We start from the raw sequence: 19,413 nt of genomic DNA, 5'->3' as shown, positions 1-19,413 counted from the left end.
CCTGGGTTCAGGCAATTCTCCTGCCTCAGCCTCCTGAGTAGCTGGGATTACAGGCACGTGCCACCATGCCCAGCTAATTTTTTGTATTTTTTTAGTAGAGACGGGGTTTCACCATGTTGACCAGGATGGTCTTGATCTCTTGACCTCGTGATCCACCCGCCTCGGCCTCCCAAAGTTCTGGGATTACAGCCTTGAGCCACCGCGCCCGGCCTTGTCCTTCCAATCTTAATATAGTTTGTAAATCACAAGAGTAAGCTCTCAATTACTACTAATAATTGTTATTATTAAATAACAATATGTTTACCTCAAAATCCAAAATAGTATGAAATTAATTTTTATTTTTGCTTCCATATAAACTTTAAATAGTATAAATTTGTTTAGTTGGGTTTCTTTGTTTGTTTGTTCGTTTGAGATAGTGTCTCGCTCTGTTATCCAGGCTGGAGTGCAGTGGTGTAATCTCAGCTCACTGCAACCTCTACCTCCTAGGTTCAAGTTCTTTTTCCTCAGCCTCCTGAGTTGCTGGGACTACAGGCATGTGCCATCATGCCTGGCTAATTTTTGTATTTTTTTATAGAGATGGAGTTTCGCCATGTTGGCCAGGCTGGTCTCGAACTCCTGAGTTCAGGTGATCCACTGGCCTTGGCCTCCCAAAGTGCTAGGATTATAGGCTTGAGCCTCCATTCCTGGCCTGAAATTCCTTTTTGTTATAACAATACTTAATGATACTGATTAAATAGTTATTTGGTGCTTATAAGTGCCACTGTTTTAAGCATTAATTTATTTAATGCTCATAATAGTCCTATAAAATAGGACTACCATTATCTCCATTTCACAGATGAGAAAACAGTCACAGCACATGTAAGTGATTTGCTCAAGGCTGCATTGCTAATAACCTAAGCGAATTCAGAGTCCACAGCACCATCCCCCACCCCTGCAAGGTGTGTTCCCAGTTCATACCCAGGCTGTGGTTGGAAATAACTCAGAGGTACAAGGTCATATCAGCTTTGGACCAAAAACTGCCTTGGACTTTCTCAAACCTTCAAGTCTTAACATAAACCTCACTCAGGTAGCTCTTGTACCTCAGGCAACCTAGAGAGAGCAGTATGATTCCTGAATTCTAAGGAGAGAGAGATTTTAGAAATTCTAAAAAGTAAGAAGCTCTGTGAAATATTTCTTCAGAAGGCCAGACTTCAAATCTTCATCCATTTTCTCAAGCATGTGGAAGCCAATGGAATAACTTCCTTCTTGTGCGTTCCGAGTACAGCTTCTCAGAACTGAGGTTCTGTGATTTGAACTTGGCCTAAGCAGTGTGTATTTGGCAACTTGGGTGATAGCTTGGAAAGAAAACTTCCTAGAGGCCCTTCATCCCCAGCTTGGTTACAACTAATATCTCTTAACTTTACTAAACCTATTTACTTAGTGGTATAAAATCTTGTAATGTTAAGTTGTTGGTTCCTTGCCCAGAGACTGTTGAATCAGATGTCTTTCAATAAGAGAATAAGCAATGAGTGTTTTTGTTTTGTTTTTTCTTTTCCTTCTGGTGTTTGCTGAGATGATTTGCATTGGATTTTAGGCAAGAGGAGTGGAAGCTAGAAGTCGGAATCCAAGAGTCAAAAGTGAAAAACAGCAGGTGGTTGTAGATAGTCCCGTTTACAAGTGTCAGCAGGGAATCCACGCAGTGTCCTGCCCAGGATGGCGTATCTCCCAGACAGCAGCTTGATCCTGTTTGTGGGGAGATGATGGTGAGGGAGGAGACGAGCCCAGAGCCTCTGCCTGAAGGCCTCTATTTGGAGCCCAGCCTCAACCTCCCAGGCTCAAGTGATCCTCCCGCCTCAGCCTCCTATACTACAGGAACTATAGGCATGCATCACCATGCTTGACTAATTTTTATGTTTTTTTGTGGAGATAAAGCCTGACTATGTTGTCCAGAATGATCTTGAACTCCTGACCTCAAATGATTATCCCATCATAGCTTCCGGAACCATTGGAATTATTTCCTTTGGCAGCCACCTCATATACTTTGAAACAAAATTGGAATATACTTAAGAGATATCTGGAGCCAGTGGCACCCCCTGAAGGCACACCTTTAAGAAGTGTCAGAGGGAGGCCATGAACCGGGGTTTCTCAGGCTTTTTCCCCAGCAACAGCCATCTCCCTGCACAAGTAACATCTGCAGTACAACTGAAGAAGTCACAGAAGGAGCAGACTCTCCTTCCTGGAGACCAGTCTGACTTTTTTCAGCAGATATTTGTTGAGTGCTTATGCGCCTGGCCCTGGGGTAGGTGAGAGGTGTGGAAATGACGCCCACATAGTGCTTACAGCCCGATTCCCACCCAGTTCCAAAGTTGGAGCCCATTCAGACTTGAGTGTGACACAGAATCCTTTCTCATCCAGACATCTTCTGAGAGAAGAGATAATGTGCAATAAACGCCCCTTGAAGAGTGCAAGGTTCAAGGAGAATCAATTCTTAATGCAGTGTGTGTATGGACCTCTGGCATGTGTTTTTCAGGGAGGGCAGTAGGTACAGACCGCAATTCCATGCAGACATGACCAAGAGAGGAGCCTGATACCTGTACATCTAAAATGTAAAGAAGAGGCCAGGTGTGGTGGCAATCTGTAATCTTAGCACTTTGGGAGGCTGAGGCTGGTGGATCACTTGAGTCCAGGAGTTTGAGACCAACCTGGCCAACATGGTAAAACCCCATCTCTACTAAAAATACAAAAATTAACCAGGCATGGTGGCGCACGCCTGTGATCCCAGCTGCTCGAGAGGCTGAGGCAGGAGGATCGCTTGAACCTGGGAGGCAGAGCTTGCAGTGAGCCAAGATCATGCCACTGCACTCCAGCCTGGTCAACAGAGTGAGACTCTGTGTCAAGATAATAATAATAATAATAATAATAAAATGTAAGAGAAGAATCGCAGAGGAATCTGTTGACATGGGACTCTCACGACCAGATTTGACCTCTGTGCTATTAAGACAAATGTTTTCACATCCAGGAGCCCAGCATGTACCGTGTGCCTTGAGTGGTGGGGTGCCAGTATGTAACAGTGGCTTTGCAGTGCTGGGGGAAACGATCAGCTGCACACAGGAACCTTGCTTACAGCCCAAGAAACTCCACACTGTGGGCTTCACCTTCTGGAAGTGACACAGTCACGTACATAGGACCTTCCTCACCAGTCTCCACTGCTGAGCCCCTTAAGGGAAGTGTGAGGACGTGGAAATGCCACATGCTTTTTAAGAAGCCAGCTCAAACCAACCTTTATAACAACCTGAGAATGAAATAAGCATCACAGACTCTTCAGCCATTGATATTTATGGCTGTACGAACTTTTTTTTTTTTTTTTTAACTTTAAGAACATTGTCTTACTTCTGAAAGTGTGGGGAGGAGTACTGCTCTTCACATTGAACTGCAGTGAGTAGTGGGGTTTCCTTTCCTAATAGTTCTGCTTCATTCACAGAACTCAGACCTTCCACCTGCCGAGGCCGCAGGCACAACAAAGAACATGGGTCTCCATGAGCTCTGGAGGGTTGGTTGGTCTGCCTTGGTAGATGTGTTTTCCACTGACCGCAGGACCTGGCCCAGACAGCCTTTTAAGTGCTGGTGCTGTAAACCCAAATCTAACAATGAAGCCGGGTCACATAGTACAGCAAGCTTGGTCTTTATGTGGATGATAACAGCCTCCCTTTGCAGTACATAAGGCAATGCATAGGATGATCACTGCTCTTCAGCTATTTCTGTTGCTGTTTTTCCCACCAGCTATCAGATCATGCTGGACTGCTGGCACAAAGACCCAAAAGAAAGGCCAAGATTTGTAGAACTTGTGGAAAAACTAGGTGATTTGCTTCAAGCAAATGTACAACAGGTAAAACTCAATTTATCTACATCAAAATGCCTTTGAATGTACATCAGGGGGGTGTTTTACTTGTTTTTCTTAAGAGCTATTAATAGAATAGCCTTGATCAGACATTTAAAAAGAGTGTGTGTGTGTGTGTGTGTGTGTGTGTATACAGAATTATCTTCTCAAAACACAACCAAGATTGTGTAAATGACATAGTCAAAGTTGATATAATGCTCCATAGAAATTGTTGCAGTCAGAATTGGTGCAATGAGAGCTCTATCTTTGGTATTTTAGGATGGTAAAGACTACATCCCACTCAATGCCATACTGACAGGCAATAGTGGGTTTACATACTCAACTCCTGCCTTCTCTGAGGACTTCTTCAAGGAAGGTATTTCAGCTCCGAAGTTTAATTCAGGAAGCTCTGATGATGTCAGGTAAGGTTTCTTTCTCAAACTTTCTATCACAGAATTTTCCAACATACAAAAGAAGGGAGGGAGGGAAGGAGGGAGGAAGGGAGGGAGGGAGGAAGGAAGGAAGGAAGGAAGGATTGATTCTGTAGTAATCACAAAGGAAAGGAGGAAGGGAGGGAGGGAGGGAGGGAGGGAGGAAGGATTGTGTAGTAATCACCCATATGCTGGAAGGAAGAAAGGATGGATGGAAGGAAGGAAAGAAGGGAGGAAGGGAGGGAGGGATGGAGGGATTGTGTAGTAATCACCCATATGCCCATCCTAGATGGAAGGAGAGGAGAGGAGAGGAGGGGAGGGGAGGGGAGGGGAGGGATTGTGTAGTAATCACCCATATTCCCATCCCCTAAATTCAACTGTTGAATTTTGCCCTAATTTGTCTGTTATAGTCTGTAGGTTTGTGTTTGTTATGGATTTTTCTTTATGCTGAACCATTTAAAAGGAGGCTTAAGACATAATAACACTTTACCCCTAAATACTTTGGTATACACTTTGGAAGAAGGCTATTGTTGTTGGGCACAGTGGCTCACGGCTGTAATCTCAGCACTTTGGGAGACCGAGGTGGGAGGATCACTTGAGCCCAGGAGTTCAAAATCTGCCTGGGCAGCATAGTGAGATCTCGTCTCTACTGAAAATAAAAGAATTAGCCAGGTGTGGTGTGGTGGTGTGCGCCTATAGTCCCAGCTACTCAGGAGGCTGAGGTTGGAGGATCACTTGAGCCCGAGAGATGGAGGCTGCAGTGAGCTATGACTGCACAACTGCACTGAAAGAAGGATATTCTTCTGTGTAAACCACACCAAAGTGATCACACCAAATAAATTCCTTAATGTGTTCTAGTAGTCAGATTTCCAAAATTTCACCCAAATGTCTTTATCTTTTTTAAAAGCAGGATCCAATTAAGAATAACAGATTACATTTTCTTAAGTTTCTTGTCTGTCTGATTCTAGAACCTTCCCCCATCATTTTTTCCCACATGACATTGACTTTTTTGGTGAAATCTTAGATAAAACGAAACAAACAAAGCAAGCTGTTTTTATTTGTTTTGCTTTGTTTTGACCTAACAAATGAATTTATCCCATATTACTGCAGAGGGAATTGGAGAAGGCGCAAGGCAAGGGAACAGATATGAACTGCGGCCACCACTGGTCCGGGGCCTGCACTTCAGGCTAATAGTAATGCATACACGAAGCCTGGGCAGGCTGATGGTCACACAGACGCGTGCTGGGTCTGGCACGGTGCTGGGCTTTTTGCATATATCAACTCCTTTTACGCTTGGAGCAGTCTTGGGAAGAACATATTGTTCTACTTACACAAGCCTTCCTCTCCAGGAGGAAGGCTTGCCGAAACTCTGTGGCTAGAAAGTGGCAGAATAACTTTCTAACCCAGGAGTTCCTACCCTCCCTCCCTGTATCCAGTGAACTCAGGAGTCCTTTTAGGGCCTCCAGATCATCCTGTGGGCATCTAGCATTTCTCTTTGCAGTAGGCACAGCCCTTGGGCTCTGACCTCAATTCAGCTACCAGGGAAGACATGGGAAGGAGTTGTAGCAGTCAGAAAACACTGCTAGTGGTGGGCAGGTGTCTCACGCCTGAAACCCCAGCACTTTGGGAGGCCTTGGCAGTTGGAACACCTGAGGAGTTCGAGACCAGTCTGGCCAACATGGTGAAACCCTGTCTCTACTGAAAATACAAAAATTAGCCGGATGTGGTGGCACGTGCCTGTAGTCCCCAGCTACTTGGGAGGCTGAGATGGGAGAATCACTTGAACCAGGGAGGCGGAGGTTGCAGTGAGCCAAGATTGTGTCACTGCACTCCAGCCTGGGTGACAGAGCAAGACTTTGTCTCCAAAAAAAAGAAGACAAGACAAGACTGCTAGCCACCTGTGACAGGCCTCAGAGAAACACAGTGGGCAAATCCAGACTTGTGGTGATGGATTATCGGTCAGCCTCACTGTTCAGGCCTCACAACCAGCCCAAGAGGCTGCAGCGGATGAGTCATCATTTTATGAAGTTGGGAAAACTAGTTCAGATTAAGTAAATTGGCAAGGTCTGGCTGGGTTAGAGAGAGGGAGGGCAGCGGTGGGAGGCATGTTGAAGTTATATGTGGACCCTTCTAAGGCTGCTTAGCCTTAGACCAGTAGGAAGCTTGCCTAAGACACTGGGACTGGCAGAGAATGACAGTGTGGGACTGAGAAATTCAGTCAGTAGGTGAACTTGGCCTTGCGAGTAACCACAGAGTGGATGTCTCCAATGGTCTTCCCTAATACTGAGTAGGTAGTTAATAGAGACATCATACAATACTCATCTCTCCCAATCTGTAATCACAGAAAAAATACACAGGCCTGGCGCCAGCCATTATGCCATTAAATAGCTGTGTAGCCACGCCAGGTCGTTTTGCAGCCTCGAATCCTTTTGGGAGTACCTGGTAAAGTCGTATCACTTCCCTGCGCATCGTTTCTCTCCTGTGCCATTGCGCACTCAGACAAGATGATGCCTCCAGGCTCTCCTAGGCCTGGCATTCTCTGATTTCACTGTGGACCAGAGTGGATCCCTCTGGGAGTTCCCTCAACACTACAGAATGTGAACTGACAACCACAGGAAGCAGTGGCAATGCCGTCAGGATTCCCAGGGGTCACAGCGGGGAGATTGGGGCCTCAGGAGTTAGGTGATTTCTCTTGGTGTGCTGGGTCATCGTAGCTGGGATATGGTGCCTGTGGTCGCCTATTAGAGCTGGATGCCTTTTTCTGTCTTGATTATTCTTTCTGCGTCTTCGACAGATATGTAAATGCTTTCAAGTTCATGAGCCTGGAAAGAATCAAAACCTTTGAAGAACTTTTACCAAATGCCACCTCCATGTTTGATGTAAGTCATGAAGTTAAGGTACCCAGTGTACCCCGACAGACCCCTTCTCTAGATCCCTGCCAAACACCAATGCCAGTAGCATAGTAGCTCTTGATCAGCGAGAGTCTGGATTCAGGAGTGGCTGAAATGACAGTGTCGGAAGGACTGACAACTAGACTTAGCTGTGCAGAGCTAATTTGAAAGTAGAGTTCCATGAACTCACTCCAGGATCCAAGTCCCTGCGTGGTAGGAATTTACACCCTTAGGAAATTCCATTGTGTGTTTCTAAGTTGCCTAGCTGTCAGTTATGCAGCTTTGCTTTCAGAGTAACAGAGGAACTCCCAGCTGTGTGGGTGGTGGGTTTTGTGATGTAATAGAGAGTGCTCTCCTGCAAGCAGCCTTGAGGCTGGGAGGGGTCCACCTAAGCCCTATGCCCCTTCCCCCTAAGGCTCTGCAGGCTGAACAGCCCTGTTCCTACCCAGCCATGCTGGGAGAAGCTAACCAGTATAGCCTGGCAAACAAGAGGCCTCACAAACTCTTCTCTCTAAAGCCCTGGGATGTGGGGTTGAGGGGATAGGAGGAGGAGAGGAGGATGGGTGGGAGTGATACTGCAGTTCTGATGTTGCAGACCCTGGGACTCAAGGTGTGATCTCCAGATAGGCAGTCCCTACGACCTGGTAGCCGGGAGCCTTTTGGAAATGCTGGCTCTCAGAACCCGCCCATACCCACTGAGTCAGGCTGTGCCTTAGCAAGATCCCTAGGGGATTCCTGTGCACAGTCACATTTAAGAAGTGCTGGTGACGACGGTGACCCATAAAGGGCCTGGAAGGCCAACTACAGTGTGAAGGTGATCACCACAGTCAGTGTGGCCTTGAAGCAAGCACAGTCACTCTTAAAAAAAAAAACAAAACACCATGACCTTGTCAGACACACCAGATAAAGGGAAAGATAATTGTAAATATTTTAAGCGTCAAAAATAAGCTGCAGTATATAAAGGTAGAGTATATGGGTATATTGTTTGGCTGCTTGGTACATTGTTTTCAAGGCCAAGGAAAAAACTCTGAGCAAAACATGGAAGAATTCTCAACCTTCACCCTCCCCACCCTAAATCAGTGGTGAATGATGACAGCTTCTTTGTTGGCTTAGGTGTTTACTCATAATGAAGGACACAAACACTGCCCAGTAAGAGCCTTAAAGGGTGGCAGGGACAAAGCATTGGATCCACTTACTCGAACATTCCTTATTAACAAAGGAGTGAAGAGTCTGCAGGCAACTTAGTGCCAAAGAGAAACCAACAAGGAAATCTAATTGCTGTAGACAGTGAACAAGGGGGGCCTGAGAATTCCATCGAGTTCAAGAAAAAAATTGAACCCGCTCTTTACAGTTTCCTAGAATTTGTATGTGTGATGGCCACCACTACCATAGCACACTCATCACCAATTGTGGTCTGCCAAATTAGTTTCAATATCTTTATGCAATAAATTGCATAAAAGTTTACTATGGAAAATGCTAACCTGTTACTTGCCGTTTTCCCTTTTACTTCATGTTCAGGAAGGGCCTCAAAGTCACTGGGGATCAGACATGATTTTCAGCAGGTCAAGTTTGTAGTGGCCAACTTAGAGAAAATGCTTTGTCTCAGTAGGTGAGGATTGTGGAGGGTGAGGCAGAGCCTGGATCAACAGATGCATGCCAGGATCATCCCTCGGGCTCAGCAGGGACCCCCGCTGGGCCAGGCAAGAGTATAACCTTTCTCCTTCTCCCAGCAGGACTACCAGGGGGACAGCAGCACTCTGCTGGCCTCTCCCGTGCTGAAGCGCTTCACCTGGACTGACAGCAAACCCAAGGCCTCGCTCAAGATTGAGTAAGGACCGGGCATCTTTTCTGTGATCAGTTGATGGAGGGGAGTGAGGGGAGATGCCGGGGGAAGGTGGTATACCGAGGGGTGTTTGAGGACTGCCTCCCTCCTGAACTATAGTGTTTGGGCATGGCGGAAAAGCACTTCCCCTCAGAGGGCAAAAAAAGGGGGACGCAAAAAAAGTGTAAAAAAAGGGGGTAAAAAAATGGAGCCACAATTGCACCACTGCACTGTAGCCTAGGCGACAGAGGGAGAAAAAAGGGAAAGGGACTACCATGAGATGCCACTTCACGCCCACAACGACAGCTCGTTGAAGTCAGTGTGGTGAGGATATGGAGAAATCAGAACCCCCATATATTGCTGGTGGAAATGTAAAGTGGCGCAGTCACTTTGGAAAACAGTTTAGCTGTGAGGCCACAGCTCAAGGTTAAACAGTTACCCCAAGACCCAGCAGTTCAAATCCTAGTGAAAACGGATGTTCACAGCAAAACTTGTATACAGATATTCATAACAGCATTATTCAAAATAGCCCAGTGTAGATACAACCCAAATGTCCATCCGTTGATGACTAAATGAATAAAATATCGTATATCCACACAATATAATACTGTCAATAGAAAGTACGAAGTATGCATGTATGCCACAACATGGATGAACCTTGAAAATATTATGCTAAGTAAAAGAAGCCAGGCATAAAATATCATATATTATATGATTTCTTTTATATGAAGTGCCCAGAACTGGTAAATCTAGAGACAGAAAGTGGACCAGTAGTTTCCCTGGGCTGGGCTGTAAGGTGTGAGGAAGAAAGACCACTAATGGGCATGAGTTTTGGGTGCTGATGAAAAGGTTCTAAAGTTGATTGTGGTGATGATTGCACAATTTGTGTCTATACTAAACACCACTGGCTTACTTCAAATAGGCAAATTATGCAGCATGTAAATTATATCTCCATAAAACTCTCATTTAAAAAAACAAACACCAAATACATGGGCAGATATGGGTTACAGTTTTTAAACCCTGATCTAAATCAAAGGATGGCAACAAGTGCCTCCAAGATGTAGTTAGCGCAGTTCATCAACCACAAGTAAATGGGAAAGACAGGGACATTTCCAGATTTCCAGGCAAACATCTGCATGTGTGTTTCCTTTTTTTTTTTTTTTTGAGATGGGGTTGCGCTCTTGTTGCCTGGAGTGCAATGGCGCGATCTCAGCTCACCGCAACCTCCGCCTCCCAGGTTCAAGTGATTCTCCTGCCTCAGCCTCCTGAGTAGCTGGGATTACAGGCATGCGCCACCACGCCCTGCTAATTTTTTATTTTTAGGAGAGACAGGATTTCTCCATGTTGGTCAGGCTGGTCTCGAACTCCTGACCTCAGGTGATCTGCCCACCTCAGCGTCCCAAAGTGCTGGGATTACAGGTGTGAACCACTGTGCCTGACCGTATATTTCCTTTTAACTTGAGCCCAGCATATTAGAATTGAGATACAACAGATCAGCAGATCAGAGGCACTAATGAGGAATGAGGGGAAGATAGGGTACATGTTCTTTTGTTTCCTACTTTGGAACACTTCAGAAAATGGGTGGTGGCTAATTTTATCTAGATCTTTGTTAAAGAAAACCATAAATTGGATCCTCTACTCTGAGACTGAAAATGTAGAATATGAACATGTGAGTCCAGACCAATCTAAAAACATGGTTCACAGGGTTCCCTGCCTCATCCCAGATCCTTTGAAAATAAAAAATTCAAACGAATATGAAAGGACAAGAGCAGTCCTTCTTCTTCCGGTGTCTGTCCTAGTCTGGATGTAACATACAAGACCCAGAAGCAAGTTTCTCCACCCTTGAGCCTTGCTGGTGATCAGCAGCAACGTAACTAAAAGATTTCCTACTATAAGAGAAATTTATTCTCTTGCAGTTCTGGAGGCCAGAAGGGATTTGAAATATGGATATATTTTGGAGGGCAGGAGGCATTTCTCAGCCTACCACAGAAGCTGTTTGACCCAAGAATAGGAGAGGGCTGCGCCCAAGGCTTGGAGTTATTTTCCAGCTGAATTATGGATTTGCGTTATCTTATACATTTCACACACCTCCCCCCACTCCCCGGCCACTGGAATGCGTCTTTCTGCCCAATGACAACAAGCTGGTAGGAGGGAGGCCGTGTGCAGCTTTAGAACAGAGGGACTCTGACAGCAATTGAGAGGGGGTTCAAAAACCATGAACTCTAAGACAGGTATGAACAAATGACTCACTCAGAAAGAGTGGATTTTAGTGTCTTGTTTTTTAAAAACCAATTTTGAACGTTTGATCTCTTCTTTCTGTAGCTTGAGAGCAACTAGTAAAAGTAAGGAGTCGGGGCTTTGTGATGTCAGCAGGCCCAGCTTCTGCCATTCCAGCTGTGGGCACATCAGCGAAGGCAAGCGCAGGCTCACCTACGACAACGCCGAGCTGGAAAGGAAGATGGCGTGCTGCTCCCCGCCTCCAGACTACAACTCCGTGGTCTTGTACTCCACTCCACCTGTCTAGAGTTTGACACAAAGCCTTATTTCTAGAAGCACAAGTGTATTTATACCCCCGGAAAACTAGCTTTTGCCAGTATTATGCATATATAAGTTTACACCTTTACCTTTCCACAGGAGCCAGCTGCTTTTTGTGACTTTTTAATAGTGCTTTTTTTTTTTTTTTTTTGACTAACAAGAATGTAACTCCAGATAGAGAAATAGTGACAAGTGAAGAACACTACTGCTAAATCCTCGTGTTACTCAGTGTTAGAGAAATCTTTCTAAGCCCCATGACTTCCCTGCTCCAACCCCCGAGACCTCAGGGCACGCAGGACCAGTTTGATCCAGGAGCTGCACCGATCACGCAATGCGTAATGGACTCCACTGGGCCAGCCCCACAGCCCAAACCCAGGGCAACAAGCCCTTTAGCCCCAGGGGTCACTGGCTGGCCTGAGCAGTGTCTCAGGAGTCCTCTAGCAGGCCTAAGACATGTGAGGAGGAAAACGGAAAAAGCAGAAAACAAGGGAGAAAAGAGAAACTGGGAGAAGGCATGAGAAAGAATTTGAGACACACCATGTGGGTGGGAAGGGGGACGGGGCTCAGCAATGCCATTTCAGTGGCTTCCCAGCTCTGACCCTTCTACATTTGAGGGCCCAGTCAGGAGCAGACAGGACAGAGATGAGTGGACATTTTCTGCATTCTGGGAGGCAAGAAAACGACAAATACCTTTTTTGGAACTAAAGCCCATTTTAGAACTTTACCATGGAACTGGTTCTATGTCCATTCCCATATGTGGCACATTTTGATTTACAGCACTGAGGGCACTCTACTCCGAGCCCGTATTTTGGCTCCTCTAGTAAGATGCACTGAAAACTTACCCAAAGCTAGGTTGTCTCCATGGCATGATGGCCTTACACTTAAGATATCACATTCTGTTTTGAGTATTAATTTATAGTTCCAGACACTTAACTCAGTTTATTGGTATTATCCTGTTTTGCACGGTTAGTTGTGAAAGCAAGCTGAGAACAATGAAACTGCAGCGGTTTTCTCCACACCAAAACTAGGACTGATGGAGGAAAAAGATCAGTAAGGTTGAGGGAAAACCCCGTTCTCTATCCCAACCAAATCAATTCACCAACACAGTTGGGACCCAAAACACAGGAAGTCAGTCCTGTTTCCTTTTCGTTTAATGGGGATACCACTGTCTCATACTAATCTGGAAGGATGTGGAAGAGCATTAGCTGACGCCTATTAAGCACTTTAAGCTCCTTGAGAAAAAAGGTGGTATGTAATTTATGCAAGATACTTCTACAGTTGGGACTCAGGATATTAATTAATGAGCCATCACCAGAAGAAAAGCCCATTTTCAACTGCTTTGAACCTTGCCCTGTCTGAGCATGATGGGAACAGGGAGAGAGGGTAGGAAAGGGTGCCTACTCTTCAGGGTCTAAAGATCGAGTGGGCCTTGGATCGCTAAGCTGGCTCTGTTTGATGCTATTTATGCAAGTTAGGGTCTATGTATTTAGGATGTCTGCACCTTCTGCAGCCAGTCAGAAGCTGGACAGGCAACAGTGAATTGCTGCTTCTGGGGGAGAAGAGTATGCTTCACTTTATCCATGTAACTCAACTCTAGAACCTGAACTCGAAGTAACAGAAGAATGTATGCTGCCATTCTTATGTTTAAAGGCCACATTCTTGTTTAAAGGCTCTCTGTATGAAGAGATGGGACCATCAGCACATTCCCAAGTGAGCCTGCTGGCTCCTGGTGGTGGCTCTTGTGGAGGGCTCACTAGCCAGAAGAGAGGACTGGGACAGGCCTCTCCACCAAGATCTAAATCCAGACAAAACCAGGCTAGAGCCAAAAGAGGGGACAAATCTTTGTTCTTCCTCTTCTTGACACACACAAAAGCCCCTGTGACAGCTGGTAATATTCTAAATTGGGTAACTGGAAGGAGGTTAAACACAGAAGAAAGAAGACCTCAGTCAATTCTCTACTTTTTTTTTCCAAATCAGATAATAATCCAGCAAATAGTGACAACAAAGAAAACCTTAGCTATTCATATAATGTCTTGATTTCAGTAATCGAATTCTTAATCATTAAGAGACCATAATAAATACCCCTTTCCAAGAAGAAAGAAACACCATTAGAATTATGTTACTCAGCTTCTTCAAAGTCAAGTTTGTAGCAGACATGAGTCCATCAGTCAAAGAATGGTTCCTTCTGGAGTCTTAATGTAGAAAGAAAAATGGAGGCTTGACATAATGAGATCTCTAGTTACAAAGTGCTTGTTCATTAAAATAGCACTGAAAATTGAAACATGAATTAACTAATAATGTTCCAGTCATTTGCCATATATGACAAAAATGGTTGGCACTAACAAAGAACAAGCACTTCCTTTCAGGGTTTCTAAGACTGTGTATGTGGAACGGTGTGGGTGGAATGGTGCTGAAACCATATGCAAGTCTGTGTCTTATCGGTCCAAGAAATGATGCCTAGTTGTTAGTTTTAGGGATGGTGCCTTGCCTAGCCCATAAGAATGCAAACATCAAACAGATACTGGCTAGCCTCATTTAAATTGATTAAGGGAGGAGTGCATCATTGACCAACAGTGGTGTAACTATATGTGTATGTTTGTGTGTGTATGTTTTGTGCATAACTATTTAAGGAAACTGGAATTTTAAAGTTACTTTTATACAAACCAAGAATATATGCTACAGATGAAAGACAGCCGTGGTTTGGTCCTATATTTCTAGTCATGATGAATGTATTTTGTATACCATCTTCATATAATAAAATTAACTTTCAAAAACGTACATATTTTCTCTCTGATTTGCTTGTAAGTGGAAAAAAAGAGGTCACAGGTGTCCCTGGGGGTGGAGGACTGGTGGTGTTCTTTATTAAACACAGCAGATGAACACTGCCAAAGAGAGGGCAAAGGGCTTTCTATTGGTCCTAGAAAATGGCGTGCTAAACAATCAGAACACTGCAAACAGTAAGTAAAAAACAAAATCAAACCGGGCAGATTGCCCAGAAAACTAAACCCTAAAATGAATGTGATTGTGAAACAAAGCATATGCTGGGTGTGACTGCCAGCCGCAGAGAAAAGTGCCCTCAATTAAAAAGAGGCAGTTGTCCCCAAACACTAATTTTCAGCTGATAAATAATTACCATAATCACAGGGGCAGGAAACCACACAAAATAACAGGCAAAAGCTTGAAACACAAGAATGTAAAAGCACACCAGCTCAGCATTCTTCAGTCTTGTTTTGTGGATGGCATTCTAGGAAAAGAAACAGCTCGGGTCATAAGTACTAGACACTGAATAAGTGAGCAACACTTTGTCTTAGAAAGTGGTCGTAGTATTACCTGCCTAGTAACATCATAAGGAAACTAGATTGAGAGACATTTTGAGGGGAAAAAAATAGGCCGTCTTTCTTTGGGACAAAGACAAGAAAAATGGATAAATGACTAATCTCAGTAAACTTTTAGTTAACTCAAAAGGGCAAGAGGCATTTTGTCTTCAAGAATCTGAAATCCTTTAAAAATATTGTGGGTTTTCATAACATAAGAATAAAATCAGGCAAATTATTTGAAGAATGCTTGAGGAATCAATGTCACGTCATAGTTTAGAAATGTTCTCACGGCTCTGGAAACTTATAGTACATTTGGGAATTTATTTTTATTTTTTCATCAAGCAGACGTAGGGCCTAGTAAGGTTTATTAGACTCCTCGGTGTTAAACATATTACCAGACTTTTAGGTTTCGCAGGCTAGGAAATAAAAAAAAAATATCCTGGATCTCAACACAGGGATGGCCACTCTTCTATTTTGCGAACTAAGAACACTTAAGGGAGGAAAAAACACACCAAAAAAACCAAAATCCAACAGGATGCTACTGATGTTCTATTTCCTGATCTGGGAGGTGGTGCATAGGTATGCTCACTTCATGATGAGTCACTGAGCTGCGCACTTACTTGTGAATGTGTGTGTAAATATATGAATGTATGTATGCAATTCTTCAATACATTATTAAAAGAAAAAACCCTACCATTTAGTACAACAACTTTTCACAGAAGAAAACCCATTTTAAAAGGTGGAAGGGCTTAATCTCAGACTAAAATATATTTGTATTTGAAACATACCTATATTATCCTTCTTTCTCCCATTTTAGTTTATACTAGAAAAAACTAATGAGCACATTTTGTTCCACAGATTGGTATTTGGGAAACAGTGATAGCTGGTAATTGCTATCATTGCTACCATTTGAGTGCCTAATATCTGCCAGCATCTATTCTAAGTGCTTTAAATACACTTATTTTCAAAGCAATCTAACATGATGGGTACTATTAGTATACTCTTTACTTCAATGGGAGAATTGAAGACCCCACTTGTCACGTCTCCCCACCTCCAAGCTTATGTCCCCGTGTGCTGTGCTTGCCCTTCTAGATGGCCAACCCAAAGCACACTGGAGTCCCTTCCACTCAGACTTGAAGCCATTGCTTAGCAATTCTCCACTCCCACCATCAATTTTCCCCCTTTCCACCGGAACGTAAATGTTATTTCTCCCATCTTACAAAATTTTCATGTGTACTTTCTCCTCCAGCTGCCACCCAATTTCTCTATTCCCCTTTCCAGCAAAATCCCATGAGCGAGTTGGTTATTAGCTATTATTGTTTCCAACTCCTCTCCTCCCACTCACTCTTAAATCCACTCAAACTTAGCTTTCCCCATCACTCACTGAAAACTGCTTTTGCTAAGGTCACCAGTGACTCTATATTGATAAATCCAACAGCCAACTGTCAGTCCCAATCTTACTCGACACTTCAGCAACTTGACACTTACTCCCAAAAACAACTTCTTCAGTTTGGTTCCAGGACGTGACACTTTCTTCTTCCCATCTCACCAACTACTTCTGTCTATTTGCTGGTTATACTTCTTTTCCCTGACTTCGAACATTGCTCCAGTTACCCCAGGGCTCACCCTTTGAAGCTTTTCTTTTCTGTCTATACTAACTCCCTTCATGATCTCAACCAATCTCAGGGCGTTTAATGGACACCCATATGATGACTTTAATGGACAGAACAGATTCTTCCTAACCACTGCAACACTCTAAACCCATATATACACAAACTGACATCTCCTCTTGATTCTCTGGCAGACTGTAATTTTTTTTTTCAAATACAGGTGTATTTTTCAAAGATATTGTACTGCATTTTTCGAATATATTCGATTGCATTTTTCCAAGATAGCTGCAAAAATCACTCCCATCTCACACAACCTTTGGCAATGTCCCCTCCCCTAGAATCAGAGCTGGATTTAGGACCCACGTGTGATCAACGGAATGGGAAAGAAGGGACTCCGCACAGCTTGGAGGCCAGGTCTGAAAAGACCTGAATCTTGGTACACTCACTCTTCAACATCTCCCGTGAGGGACCCCAGCAGCCAGACTTGGAGAAACCTGAACCACATGGAGGCCACGTGTAGGTGCTCCCATAGACAGCAGCCAGCTGAGCCCAGCCTTCAAATCATTCCAGGCCCCAACCACTGGAATTTCCCAGCAGAGGCCCAATCACAACAGTGCAGAGACAACCCTCCTTGCTGTGTCTTGCCCAGATTCGTGACCCACAGAATATCCAAACAGAATAAAATGCTTGTTTGTCATTAAGGGTGAAGTTACTTGTTACAAAACAAATAACTGGAACAAATGTGTACTAAACATCTCAAACTTTTAATGGGCCTCAGACCAAACTCCAAAATTGTCTTTCCCTGTTTCCCCATCCTCCCCGATATCCTCCTACCCACCCCTCAGACTCTTTGTTCCTACAACAGCCTCTTCCAATTAAGTAGAATTCTCTATGCTGTCAGCATCAAGCCAAATAAAATTTTGAGACAGGCTCTTGCTTTGTTGCTCAGGCCGGAGTGCAGTGACACGATCTCAGTGCACTGCAGCCTTGACCTCCTGGGCTCAATTGATCCTCCCACCTCAGCCTCCTGAGTAGCTGGGACTACAGGTGCATGATACCACACCCGGCTAATTTTACTTTTTGTAGAGACAAGGTCTCACTATGTTGCCCAGGCCTGTCTCAAAACTCTGGGCTCATGTGATTTGCCCACCTTGGCCTCTCAAGTGCTGGGGTTACAGGTAGGAGCCACTGCACCTGGCCAGCAAGCCAAAATCTGAAGAGTCATTCCAGAGGACTTCTCTCTTCTTTGTCCATATCCAGCGAATCAGGGCATCCCTGTTGGTTCTACATTTAAAACATATTTGCAGTCTAGCCACTCTGCACCACCTCTACTGCTACCACCCTAGTGCAGGTGGGTTTTTTTTTTTTTTTTTTTTTTTTTTGAGTCTGAATCTGTAACCATGTCAGCTAGGCTGGTCTTGAACTCCTGACCTCAGGTGATCCACCCACCTCGGCGTCCCACAGTGCTGGGGTTACAGGTGTGAGACACCATGCTCAGCCCAAGGTAGGTTTTAAAACTCAAAGACAGCAGGATGCGTTGTCTCATGTCTGTAATTCCAGCACTTTGGAGGCCAAAGCAGGCAGATCACCTCAGGTCAGGTGTCTGAGACTAGTCTGGTCAACATGGTGAAATCCCGTCTCTACCAAAAAATTGAAAAATTAGCCAGGCATGCTGATGGGTGCCCGAAATCACAGCTACTTGCTAAGGCAGGAGAATTGCTTGAATGCAGGAGGTGGAGGTTGCAGTGAGCTGAGATCGCACCACTGCACTCCAGCCAGTGTGGGTGACAGAGACTCTGTCTCAAAAAAAAAAAAAAAACAAAAACAAACAAAAAAAAAAAAACACCAAAACTCAGACTTGGATTTTAAAACTCAACATCCTTCACTTGGGATGCTGTGAGTTTCCTACCACGGTCACAAGCTCACTTCCTCCCTCAGTCTGTTCACAGTGTCGTAGCCAGAGTGATCCTTTTAAAATGTCCTATCATGTTACTCTTCTGCTGAAAAATCCTCCTGCAGCTTCCTCTTTTACTGAAGGTTAAAGCCAAAATACTTAAAAGGGATTTGGCCCACAGGACAAATCCCTTCCCTATTACCTTTCTGATGTCACTTCCTACTTAACTTGGCTCTAGCTGCATTCGCTCCCTTGCTGTTCTGCAAAGGCGCTGACACATTCTCTCACCTGGAATACTTTACCCGCCCCCACAATATACACATAGCAGACCGCTTCACTTCCTTCAAGTCCTTGCTCACATATCCCTCTGTGAAGCCTCCTTCCCAGAGCACTCCATGTGAAACTGTACCCCCACCAACCACACTCCTCATATCTAGAGTTGCAAGATGAAATACAGGATGGCCAAAGGAAATGTGAATTTCAGAAAGACAACAGAGAATGTTTTCACATATATATGTCCCATGCAATACTGGGACACAGAATTATTTAGTGTATGTCTCATACAATACTTGAGATATATATATACTCATGCCAAAACAAGTTATCCATTTATCCAAAATTCAGATTCAACGGGGTGTCCTACATTTTTTATCTGCCAAATCTGGCAACTCATACCTTTTACTCTGCTTTCCTCTCATAACTGTTTTTACCCTCGAATGTACCATGTATCTGTCTTCTCCCTACTAGAATGGGGGCTTTTAAGAAGCAGAAAATTGTCTGTTGTGGTCACAGCTTTTCTCTTGGTTCCTAGAACAACTCCTGGCATATAAAGGGCATTCAATAAATACCTAAAGAATGGGCAAGCTAGATGTGGTGGCTCATACCTGTAATCCCAGCACTTTGGAAGGCCGAGGCAGGTGGATCACTTGAGGTCATGAGTTCAAGACCAGCCTCGCCAACATGGTGAAACCTTGTCTATACTAAAAATACAAAAATTAGCCAGGCACAGTAGTGGGCACCTGTAATCCCAGCTACTCAGGAGACTGAGGCAGGAGAA

The 19,413-nt window shown here is 44.3% G+C and overlaps 1 protein-coding gene across 1 annotated transcript in view; it reads left to right on the top strand.

Moving 5' to 3' along the window:
- The window catches only part of FLT1 (fms related receptor tyrosine kinase 1), a 194,517-nt gene extending 180,204 nt beyond the window's left edge, over positions 1-14,313 (top strand). Inside the window, exons 26-30 of the mRNA XM_032294393.1 lie at positions 3,760-3,865; positions 4,136-4,278; positions 7,082-7,166; positions 8,912-9,006; positions 11,323-14,313. Of these exons, the coding sequence (XP_032150284.1) occupies positions 3,760-3,865; positions 4,136-4,278; positions 7,082-7,166; positions 8,912-9,006; positions 11,323-11,524 (631 nt within the window). The 3' untranslated portion in view covers positions 11,525-14,313. The remainder of the gene's footprint in view (positions 1-3,759; positions 3,866-4,135; positions 4,279-7,081; positions 7,167-8,911; positions 9,007-11,322) is intronic.
- The last annotated feature ends 5,100 nt before the right edge of the window (positions 14,314-19,413 follow it).

The sequence above is a fragment of the Sapajus apella genome, unplaced genomic scaffold (genome assembly GCF_009761245.1).
Source record: "Sapajus apella isolate SASKATOON/1434 unplaced genomic scaffold, GSC_monkey_1.0 scaffold32, whole genome shotgun sequence".
NCBI classification, from domain to species: domain Eukaryota; kingdom Metazoa; phylum Chordata; class Mammalia; order Primates; family Cebidae; genus Sapajus; species Sapajus apella.
The sequence above is the reverse complement of the archived record's forward strand: the minus strand, read 5'-3'. Positions and strand labels throughout refer to the sequence as shown.